Source organism: Dermacentor variabilis, chromosome 3 (genome assembly GCF_050947875.1).
Source record: "Dermacentor variabilis isolate Ectoservices chromosome 3, ASM5094787v1, whole genome shotgun sequence".
Taxonomy (NCBI): Eukaryota; Metazoa; Arthropoda; class Arachnida; order Ixodida; family Ixodidae; genus Dermacentor; species Dermacentor variabilis.
Genome location: NC_134570.1, coordinates 62256116 through 62268617, shown reverse-complemented (window position 1 = coordinate 62268617; position 12502 = coordinate 62256116). Strand labels below are relative to the sequence as shown.

The 12502-nt window shown below is 42.6% G+C and overlaps 1 protein-coding gene across 2 annotated transcripts in view; it reads right to left on the bottom strand.

The window, feature by feature from the left end:
• Positions 1-12502, bottom strand: part of LOC142575745 (transmembrane and coiled-coil domain-containing protein 4-like) — a 34927-nt gene that overhangs the window by 14181 nt on the left and 8244 nt on the right. For both annotated transcript variants that reach the window (XM_075685355.1, XM_075685356.1), the window contains 7 exons: positions 11823-11955; positions 9552-9649; positions 5942-6085; positions 4292-4411; positions 2475-2639; positions 906-1042; positions 181-265 (listed from right to left, as the gene is read on the bottom strand). In XM_075685355.1, the coding sequence (XP_075541470.1) occupies positions 181-265; positions 906-1042; positions 2475-2639; positions 4292-4411; positions 5942-6085; positions 9552-9649; positions 11823-11955 (882 nt within the window). The remainder of the gene's footprint in view (positions 1-180; positions 266-905; positions 1043-2474; positions 2640-4291; positions 4412-5941; positions 6086-9551; positions 9650-11822; positions 11956-12502) is intronic.

Below are 12502 nucleotides of genomic sequence, written 5' to 3'. Positions count from 1 at the left end.
CTGCCTTTTGCAAAGAGTGCGCTAATTTAGAAGAGCTCAGCACAGGACTGTTGCACAGGCGGTTGGGTTGGCTTGAGTGGAGATCCGTGTAGCAAAACGTTACTGCGCATGAGACTCAAGCCACAACTTAATTATATGTTAGCGACACACTTCGACCAACATTTCAACCATGTTCTTCACCTTTCCGCTTGGCCATTTCCTTGAGGCAGTAGAAGATGACACGAGCACCAAGGCTGAAGCCGATTAGAGTAACAGGACGCTTGCCCTATGAAGAGAGAAAAAAAGGGCAGAACCAGGTGAATTATACATGTAACAATCATGGCACTTACTGAAGAGGTAAATCGATGTCATGATCATTGCTACCCTGTCGAAATTTCCTCCAATAGTGCTAAAACAGATAAATGGGTTTTTTCGTTTATAGAAGCAGAAAAATTTTTTTTTTTTTCAATTTTCTTAAGCTACGTATGTTCATGTAGCTATCCTCCACCAACCAGTTCTGCTTTGTGTACCCCACCGGTTCCTCAAATGCTAGACTGAACTACCTGATGTGCAATATTTAATGTGTGACAGGCAAAAAATTATGAATGATGTGCAGAAAAGTCCGTGCATCACCAACGTTGGCTCCAGTGAAACAGGCTGCTAGCACCTCACAATCCTTGAAGAAATGATGCAATGTACAATGAGGCGTGTAAAGTAGACAGGAAAACACAACAAACTGTGTACACAGACTTGCGGGGACGGCATTGCATTTGTCAGATTATTTTCTTGCATCTAACAGCCTTGTATTGGTTTTTCTCACCATGTTAGGTCCCAACACATTTCTAAATTATTCACTCGTGGATAATCTGGCATTTGCAACAAGTAGTGATACAAGAACACCCCAAGACAGAGGATGATGCACCGACCTGCTGTCGTGCCAAGAGGATCTCGGCCAGGTGCCTGCCCACTTCGGCAGACCTCCTGTTGCAAACGCCCCAGGGGTTGTCAATGACGCCAGCCACCATGACCAAGGTGGCGGGCCACGTGATGGCTGTGATCAGACCTGTTACGTACAATTCAAAGTCACTGCATCAAACATCTCAAATCTATGCTCACTGTTGCACAGAGAAAAAAACAGAGAAGACACAAGGCGCACTATGGTGTCGTCTGAGTTCTTTTGTGCTTCAACATTCTGAAATATCAGAACTACATGTAGCACAAGGTTGAAGCCTCTATGTACAATATATGACTTGGAAATTCACAAACTTCTTCAAATGCACAACAACTGAAAACTGAATGAAGGTGCAGCTTGTAAATTACTTCTAGCAGCAGCAAGTCTTGTGTACTACCTGAACGAAATTGCTTCAATCTCCCTCCATCAATTGTTGTATTTAAACATGCAAAGACACTGATTCTACGCCAAGTCAAAGTGTTCAAGGAGATCCACATTTTTGTGAAGTTCTGTGCAAAATTTGAGGAATCCTTTACAGAGACACATTATCTGCTGCACCACTTTGAGATTAACCTTTCGAGGTGAAACATCAGCAGTAGGAGTTCAATCTTGCAGCAGTTAGTTAAGCATGTGAAATGAGCTTTAGAATGCATTGGCCAGTAAGGCCATGCATACTTTCGCACAGAGTTGGCAGCATGCAGATAGGAATATACAGGACAACAATGACCCCTGGAGACCAAGACTACTTATTTGGAAAAACTTGTGCCCTGCTAAGTGAAGCAAGCAATTCAGATTCTGCAAGAATGACAGGCATAATGACCACCTGAGAATGAACAAAAGAGCTTGCTAACAGCCCCTAGTTACAGGTCATGTTGAACATTTCAGGTGAAATAGCAGTGATCACAACAATTAGGACTTTTTACACACACTGCAGTAAGACAGCTCTCATCTTTCTGGATGTGCCTACAACATTCGTGAGGTGAGCTGAATCTGATACCACAAGAGACTTGACAATTCTGATAGCATTGCGAAGGCTAATGATGGAAGGTACAAAAAACAAAATGCTTGTGGCGATATGCAGTCATGAATGATTACATAAACCTGATTCAGAGCTTTTAGTAAAAAGCCACATGCAGGCTGTAACACACAACAGGTAATTTTTAGTTTTAGTTACAGCAGCATACTAATTCTGATAGCACTGCGAAGGTTATTGATGGAAGGTACAAAGTGAAAACAAGATGCTTATGGGGATATGCAGTCGCAAATGATTACACAAACCTGATTGAGAACCTTTAGTAAAGAGCCACATGCAAGCTGTAACACACAACAGGTAGGTTCCAGTTTCCACTACAGCAGCACCCTAATGACCGTGCTAACTTTTAAGCGACTCCCAAACAAGCATTAGTGGCAACTAAATACAGAAAGCAATGTAGAGCACTTTTGTCTTGGGCGACCTGAAGGACCATTCTTCTTACAGGCCCTTTTTACATGCCCTGTAAAACACTTCGACGAGGAGTTGGCCACAAGCGAGGCAGGCACCAACCTGAGAGGATGGTGTACTTGAGGGCTTCCTGCGCTGCCATGGAGACGGCAAAACTGAACAGGTAGTCAATGGCATGACCAAGCTCCAGCAAGTAGGAGGACTCGTATCGCAGAACATACTGCTCTCGCGAGTTCATCAGTGTGCGCCATGGCCTCTTCAGAGCACCTGCAAAGTATCAAATGTGCCATCATTTTATTGGGACTACTGCCTCCGCATCACTACGAGGCTTGATATCCCGAAGCAGTACTCGAGCTATGAGAGACACTGTAGTAGGGGGCTTCCGATTAAATTGGACTGCCTGGAGTTCATTTATCAAGTGCACAAAAACACAATGCACTGAATTTGGGCCACATAGAAACGTGGCTAGCATGGAGGCCATTAGCAAAAGAGGCCGTTTGCCCCATGTCCAGACGTAGATGTAAGCATCAACACAGCATCAATGTGTATGTTAACAGTGTGTTAACAGCGGGAAACCAGAGGTGACTGGCCTTGTCAAACGAATAGCTTTCTTTGGCTCTTTGAACAGTTTTCTCGATTGGTCAATGGTGGTTGGTGCTTATTGATAAGTGGTCAGACTTGGGCAAGGAAAGGTGAGGAAACGCGCCGGGGCAAAGGTCGCATGCTCTCAGACTACCGAGTTGTGAGTAGGGGCGGGAGCAAGTAGGAGGGGAGGCTATTGCTCACTCGTTCGTCACGGGAAGGCAGTAGAAGGTACCAAGGAAAAGGGCTCATGCTATCAGGCAACCAAGTTGTGACGAGGAGCGAGAAGGAGAAGGGGAGGCTGTCGCTTGCTTGTTTATTGCGGGAAGGCGAGGAAAGGCACCAAAGGAAAGGGCAACCAAGTTATGGCGGAAGGAGAGGAAGCTATCGCTCGCTCGCAACGTGAAGGCCAGGAAAGGGAGCGTGCTCTTGCGCAAAGGGGAGGCTGGCTCTCACTTGCTAGGTCGTGGAAAGGCACCAGAGGAAAGGGCACATGCTCTCAGGCAGCTGAGTTATGAAGAGGGCAAGGAGGAGGAGGAGGAGGCTGTCACTCGCTCGTTTGGGCTATTCGTTTACGTTGACATTTATCGACGACGACTTCTGCACAATCTTTATTCTCTTCTTGCGCTAGGGTCAGTGGCCTGGCCAGCACGTGCACAACTCTGCACTAGCGTTGCCAGTTGTGACTGCCTTGGACCCATTGTTGAAAATAACTCCGGACAGTGTTGCTGACACTGCTGTTACAAGGGAGAAATCCCATGGTTACAAAAGAGGGAGGGCCACCTCCCTGTGGGACACAGCAAAGGAAGCATGCCCCGTGACGATGACACCATGCTTTTGTGGTCAAGGCAGCCCCATGAAACTCCTTGAGAAGAGAGACTGTTCAAAAGCCATACAAAAAAAAGTTCCCTATGGCCAAGAAAGGCTGAACTGCTCAGCCTTTGCAAGTCCAATTGCTCAACATTATCTAATGGACAGGATTGAGAGGACATTAGCTGGAAACAACGACCCAAATGATTCCCTCCCTAATTTCCAGCACTGCCCCATGTGAACATCCATTTACCTAGCACAGTGACTCAGCAGCTACGGCAACACTGAGCACGATAGTTTAATAAGTTCACGCTGCAAGTTTTGTGTTGAGAGTTTTTGTTTCATGTGCTTCGTATTTATTCTTGCATTCACCAGCTCATTTGCATGTCGTTATTGCGTTGTGCACATGCCACAAGGCATCAATGTATTAGCAGTCATAAACTTAAAGGCATGGAAAAAAGCTTCTTGACCTTTCATTTCATTTGGAAATGAAAACAAGAAAAAGAAAAACAAGGTTCAAATCTTACCTGGATCTTCGTCAGACAGCCAGCCCGATATGGCCAATGTGATGTGTAGTCCCTTGCCCTCAGTCAGTGAGTCAAAGGCGAACTCCTCGATTTCGCCGACTCTCTTCTTCATCTTGTATCCTGGCAATAAAGGTATTGCATATCTCAACCACAAGACCCAATAATGCCTATAAAGTCAGCAGTCCCAGAAGAAACAGTGTTAAAGTTTGTACAGTGTAAGGGTCAAAACACTGTCAAAAGTGTACCATCAGTGTCAAAAGGTAGCAGTGTGAAAAGTTGGGTGAACAAAGTGAATTCCCTCGCCCTTTGCACTTTCAACCAGTAAAAAGATAAAGAAAAAAAAAGAAAGTATAGAACACTACGTTGCTTGCCTACACAGTGCAGGCTGTTAATTTGAATCAAAGCTGCTGTGTCGCGGTTCTGGAAATGCTTCAATGATCTTTGAAAATGTTGAAGATCTCAGGTCCCATAAATTGCCCCTTGGCGAACACCAGAGGGCAGTTAAATTAAATTTGGGTATTATTTGTGCATCTTTTACCATAGATAATGGAATAAACCACATTAACTGTGATGCTATAATAGGATAACCTGCACAGTAAAGCAGTTTCTGCCCTTCAAGAACACTGAGGAATAGAAGCCTTGGGAAACCCTGAAATGTATATTCGCATCATTTTACATGGTTTATCTTCATAGTACAGTGTGATAAGGCACATGATGAACTCCATTCTGAGCTTGTTTGTCTGCCAAGGCTTAGGAAATCGATTCCATAGATAACTGCATTACTATACTCACACATCCTATGATGTAGTAAAACATATACAATGTGGTTGATGAACAAAAGTATGCAAGATAAGAATGGTCAATTTGGTATAAAGGTATTGTTATAAGTGAACTGTGCTGCTGCACATATGAAGTTGCCAGCCTCATGCATCAGATATACAGGGCAATTCACACAAACTGCACTGGGCACATGGGCAACGAGATATGCATGTTAAGGAGAACCATTTCTCTGCACGGCACTGTCAGGGCCTAGGTCGACATTTTGACTTAGATCTCTATGAGGTGTGCCCAACACATGACCATATCAAGTGGCTCCAGTGAAAGCAAAGACTGCATCAGCAAAGCCACAGACACGCCAACTGCGCTCTCTCTCTCTCACCAACTGGCAGTAGATAGTTGCAGTGGGATGAGCTTGCTCAAACCCCCTCCTTACTGCATCTAACACAGAAAGCATGCTACAACTAGACGAAATGCATTAAGCAAGCAAGTCTTCCAAATTGCTACTGCTCACACATAAAAGCAGGCATTCACAGGCAGTTTGACAGCTTCATTTTACAGCTACATCATCTACACTACTACTGCAGTTTCACATCGCCACAGTGGACTCCCCACTTGTACACTACTCACACCTAATGATGGAGCATGACATGATCTCAAAAGCCACAAGACATACGACAGTGCTGTCCTTTTTTAGGATCATTACTGTCATTGATGGAACCAGCTGTACTACTTCTGCTGCTCAATCCAATAACTGTGCATCGTTGGTGATCAGTACAATCAGTGCTGAAACCAAGCAGTACAAGCCCAAGCCTATGCATTGCACAACATTGCAATGTGAGATCGGCGGGGCTGAATCTCGCTTTCCCTTACCTGTGAGTCCGGCCCCAGCAATACCGATGAGCGAACCTATGACTGCAATGCCAGTGGCAGAACCCAAGGCTGCTGCTCCAGCGCCCCCTATGATAGCCCCGGCACCAGCAGCCACCAGTGGTGCTGCTAGACCTCCCGTCAGGCCTGCATGCGTGAAAGTTCAATGAATTGGTGGCAACTTTGCCACTGCTCTCTTGGGCCCCCCCCTTGCACCAAAACAAATAATAATAGTAATATAACAAAAAAATATACATTATCACACAATAGCACTAATAATGCACGTACAGTCAACCACAAAAGTTTACAAACTATGGGATCTCACAAAATGTTCAATTTCTGGGCAGCCTGTAACAGTAGTCAGTAAAACTGAACATCACAATGTTGTTTGCATATACTGGTACTACAGGCTAAATGCGAATACTAGGCTGTGTTGTGATCACGGAGATATTCAGCTTTCTCTCAGATTTCATGTTTCATAAAATTTTGGGTTGACTGTACAACCTATGAAATTTAATACAGTTGAGTGTTGTTAAAACTACTATTAGAGTTGCCATCCAACATGAAAATACCTTCATATCCAATATCCATATCATCATCAGCAGCAGCAGCAGCCTATCTTACGTCCACTGCAGGACAAAGGCCTCTCCCTGCAATCTCCAATTACCCCTGTCCTGTGCAAACCGATTCCAGCTAGCGCCTGCGAATTCCTTAATTTTATCGCCCCACTTTGTCTTCTGCTGTCCTCAACTGCGCTTCCCCTCTCTTGGCACCCATTGTGTAACCCTATTGGTCTATCGGTTATCTAACCTATACATTATATGCCCTGCCCAGCTCCATTTCTTTCCCTTAATGTCAATCAGAATATCAGCTATCCCTGTTTGCTCTCTGATTTACACCGCTTTCTTCCTGTCTCTAAACATTATGCCTAACATTATTTGTACCATCACTCTTCGCGCGGTCCTTAACTTGTTTTCGAGCTTCTTTGTCAGCCTCCAAGTTTCTGCCCCCATATGTCCATATAAGCACACTATATTCGTTACACATTGATATCGGCGAGAAACATTTTACATATATCATTACGTCCAATAATCCTATGTCTGTGCTCACCATATTGATGTTCAACTGTACAGAAAAAGGAAAAAGCAAAGAGAATCAGCAGAATTTAGCGATTTGTCTGGCTCTGGACTCATTTACTGTGACAGTTATTTGCAATGCACACAGACAGTCTATGAAGTGGCCACTGATAGATATGCTTCAAGGATTATCCACATAGTGTCTTTGTACAGCTCCGTGTGCGCAGGTGTATTCCTGATGTGTCAACAGCTTGCATCTAAGCCATAAAAATTAAATTTAAAGCAATAGGATATGTTGCATGCATCAGTGCAACAATTGAGCAATAAAGGATGAAATTATCATTCTTTCCTTTACGACGGACGCATATCTAAAAAGAAGTGGGTGACGAAGCTTTGGATTTGCAAACCTGTGACACCAGCAATGATGGTTTGTAGGGTGAACTTCATCACCGAAGACTTCTTCTGGAGTGGCATCAGTAAGCAAAAGGCTAATCATCAACATTGATGACGAAAATCTGGTTCACATTAACTATACAGTTACAACGTTGTAAAAGGTTAATGCTAATGTTTCGGTACACAATGTATGCCACATCGCATATGGCCTGCATGTTAATATAGTTGACCGTTCCTCAAAACAAATGCACTGTGAATTTTCCACTGGTACTCAAAAACCAAACACGATTGCCTAACAATCAATTTTATTAATGTAATGGCCATATGCAATGTTGTGTAAGACTGTGGGGCTGTGTATTGAAGTATTTTTTCAGTCATGCATTTTGAAAGGCACGGTAGCTTATTGACGGGTTTTCAATGTTCTAGTCTACTGTGCTTGAAGAACTATGCATACCACATTTCGATGGGGGCGAAATGCCCTTGTGCCATGCAACAAGCACGCATGCCCTGCTGGGTATGCATGGTAGTCACTTATATTTACGCAGGGCATGAATTATCATATTTAAGACTGTCATTTCTGTATTTACAAGGAGTGCAAGGCATGCAGACAGCATGGCTGAAGAATACAACAAAAAGCTCAGGCATATTGACATGACTGCCTTTGTCAAAAACAAACCCAAATTCATATGAGTTATCCCTTGTGATGTATGTACAGTGCTCACGGAATGAAATGCGACAGCGAGCATTTGGTAGAAACCTGTATATGTGCAGAGAACTCGAGGCTACCATGCCATGTCGCTAGGAATCTGGTCACCAAAGGTTACTCAGACTCCGATCTAAGTGTACGCACCAAAATTATGTCGACATGACACGAACTGCAGCCGCTGAGAAACAAAGTAGGCGCATTAGTTAGCCCTAAATTGACGTGTTTCATTCCGTGAGCACTGTACAGACAGTCCTTGAATACAGTAACATCTTGAGTGTTGCAAGCCTCAACTGATACCGTAACAAATTAGATAGGCGGTGTTCAGAACTTCTTTGCCTTCTGTAAGGCATGGGAGCCTTTGTTTTTTTCAGAGGTTTGGAGGTGATCCATCAAGTCGGCTAATGACAGCCGCTTTGTAAAAGGTAGCGCAATCGCTGCCTTTTCCTGCAGCAGATGAGAATAAACTTGGCGTGCTAAGACGTGGACGTGCGGTTGGCTATCCTGATAATCTCCATGCCGGCCATCACAGATCACCTCGTGCGGCCACTAGAGTTCGTGTGCCTCGCAAATAGTCACCCACATTGGACCCAGCCATTTCTTTGTAATTTTCTCACAAATGAATTTAGGATTCCAGTGGTGACACCGACGGAAACCAAAATAAAAAAAAGCCCACACAAGTTACCACTGTAAGATTACAGTACACTACATTGGCCCAGTTTCTATGCTGTTCCCATACCATACTGCCACATACCGCAGCATGATACATGGCTCTTCACTCGCCCATTACATTAATTTATTTTCTTAGTATGCTAGTCCATTTGCTCATAACTTGCATTCATGCAATGTGTATGTGTGATTGTGCCAATAAGCAACAATGACTGGAGTCACCAGTGTGGTCCTCTCCAGGTCTTTCACAAAGTTTCAGCAATGAGTTGACATAAAAGGTAAAATCACCACTTTAAATAAAAATTTAAAAAAAGAAAGACAGACTCACGGCAACGAAATTAGGCCAAAATGCGTCACTGATAGCCAAATGCACCTATTGAACAAATTCAACATTAAAAGAAAGGCCGCGTCACAAGACTCCAACGGGCTGCTTGCTTACAAACAGGACGTGCAAAGTTGTGCGCCTATGTTACACATGAAAACAATATAGATATCAAAAAGGAATGTGTAATTATCAGAGGATGCAGTTACACTGCTCCATAAAAGAAGCACAGCGTCAATGTTCAAACACACAGTCACAAACACAGGGTCAATTTCACACGATACAGAAAGAAGAAAACCTGCTTGTTGAATTTTGATGGTACAACAACTTCACATCATGAAGTAAACTGAATGAGGAAAAACTGTGGCTAAGCATGCAGAAATGCGCTCATGTACTATACCAAGAAAGAACAAGCTGCAAGAGGAAGACCAGCAGGTAACCAATACTGACCAATGACAGCACCTCCTCCAACAGTGGCAAGACCAATCATAAGGAAACGCTTGAGCTTCTTGTTGCGCTGACGTTTGGCAATTTCCTTCCGCTCCTCTCTGATATACAAAGGAACCAGCAAAAAAAAATATATATATATATTTGGAGAGACCCATGTAGCATTCAGCTACTATACGTTACAGTGAGCAAACAGCTGACTGTTTGGGTTGACCTCTTCCACCGTGTTGCTCATTTACAAGGACAATAGTGGAAAACGTTAAGCTGAGTTACATCAATAGTCTATTCGTCTAGAAGTCTATCACTATTTTCTGCATGCCAACAGATGACTTTGTCGCGCGGAATATTGCCGCCAAAGGTCCCACTGCTGCCTCCTAAATTTGAATCGTCCACAGTAAAACCACTGAGATGACGTAATCTCCCTGTGACCTCCCTCTCTGCCGCTCTCTGTGAATCAGCCGTTGCTGATGCCCCATGACATTTACCATAACTGAAAATGAATGGCACCACTCCAATTTTTCTATTTTCATCACTTCCTCATTTAGAAAAGCTCTGCTCTTGCTACAAATGGTAAATTTGTTATTACAGAAACCTAATTTTTAAATGTAGCTCAAATTAATGTTTTCCTCCAGTGTTCCTTCAAAAGTGCCTCGTTCATAGTGGTATGGTACGGTGAGGGGCAACGTAATACAATGCAATACAATATAAATTTGCTTACGTTCTTGAGAAACATGACAAAATGAAAAAAAAAAAACATCATTTTGAGGGCTTGATGTGGTTTCCATCCCCAATTACAAGATCGGCAGTACAGACGGCACACGTGGTTTCACATAAAATTACATCACAAAAACACACAAAAAAAAGCAAGAACAAATAACATGTGAACAAGTGCATGATCAACAAAGCAAGAAAGATAGAGTTACCCAGTTGTGTTAAGTAGTGCATGTGTCAGTGTAATTATACACAGTAAGGGGCCAAGTTATACGCATAGGTTTTCTTGACCTGGTTCTCCTTGAAGAACGCAACATTGACTAAGTTGTTACAGTAAATTTTCAGTATTTTTGGTATTGTATTTTTTAACTGTACGCCATAATTCATTTGAACATGTCTATTTAGGTACTCTGAGCACAGCGTGTCATACGTGTTTCATAACTATTGTGTTCATTGAGAAATAAAATGGAAGTGTTCTTAAGAAGCAAGTGTAATGCTTTCGCTTGGTATACAACTTTACAGGAAGGAAGTATTTATACAAATTACTTGTAGTCATGATTCCAACTTTTTTTGTGTGTGTGTGATACAATATGATGAGCACAGGGAAAATAACTTCTTTACATGTGGTAAAGAAAGCAAGGCTGGTGTACAAAACATCGCTGTTTGCAGTAAAATGCCAACATGGCACAAACCTTCACAATGGCAATAAAAATTTAGTGGTACACTGAGGTTAATCGCCACTAAACTGAACTTCCTTATAATGAAAATTTGCATGGTGAGTTACCAGGCGTAAATATAACAATAAACCTAAAGTAAATCAATGTTAGTAAGTAAACCAAAGCATTGTATGTCATGCTTTGTATAGAGCTTCCACTTAAATAACCAAACCAAAATTGCTAGACTAAACATTTTATCACATGCAGCAAAGCAAATTTCTAATCTTGCACATCTCAAAGTTAAATTTTTTTTCTTGCACCAATGGGACACCACCTATGGGAAGAAGTTAATGGCAAACTTATGATCACACTTGCAACTATTAAATGCCGCATTAACGCTTCACATTTCTGATGAAATTTGGCGCATAAGGAAAGGACGTGATTATACCAGGCTTTAATTTCCATGCTTCCATGAAGTTTCCATGAAATTCCATGAAGTTTAATGACAAAACATTTTTTGCACTGTCTGGCATCTTGTGTAAACCCATAGTTAACACATTTAATGCCTATTTTCATAACGGATACACAATACGAGAAACAAAATTCAGTTTTTGACAATTGACATTACAGCGAAACCTCCTTATAATGAATTCACACCCAACACAAAAATATAGTTGTTATATCTGACATCCATTATAAGCATATACTCGTTACACGCTGGGATATTGGCAAGAAATACTTGAGATTTATTTTGTTATATCTGACAATTTGTTATATGCACGTTGGTAACATTGAGGTTACACTGTATTAATATGTTCAGCAGTACCATGCGATAATGTGTGAATCAAAACATTGAAGGGCTGTAACAAAAGGGGGCACCCCGGAGTGTAACAAGACCAGGCCTCACTCTGACTGTTCGTGGACTTCCTGGGACAGCATTTCGACAACAGACTCTTCGTACATCTCGACGAGTGACCGGGAGACCCTGAGCCTCCAGGCCACGTAAAAGATGAACACGCGTGTTCGAGCATCATAGATACCTACAAAAAGAGTCATTAATATAAGTCACAGAAATATCAATGCAAAAGAAATGACACGCATGCTCGGAAGTACTTCAGGCAAAACGGATGATGCAGTGCAAAAAAAAAAGAAAAACTACTTCAATGGCACTCAGTAACTACATAAGACTTCAATGCTCTTGCATACATTACAGCAAGCAAACCACACACATCACACTCCACACATCATGCTGAGGCTGTGGGTTCAATGTCTGCCATAGGGCAAATTGGCTCTTCCTCTGCTTCCACTTTTCTCTGCATCATATTCTTTTGTAAAGTTTCATGAATTTGCTAGGGTCCCCCAAACAGTACTTCAGCAAAATTCACATGGCCAAAATAGTTGGGGAAGCTAAGGGGCACTTTTTGCTGACCGATGACAGCACCAAATCCTCTGAACTAGAACTTGAGGTGGACAAGAAATGAAACAAAGCTTTAAAACGCTAGCCAGTGTCCTCCTACACTTGACATTTCTCACTGGCTGTGCTATGTTCGTGGCAGAAATGCAGTATTTCAGGAGACGGTCATTTGG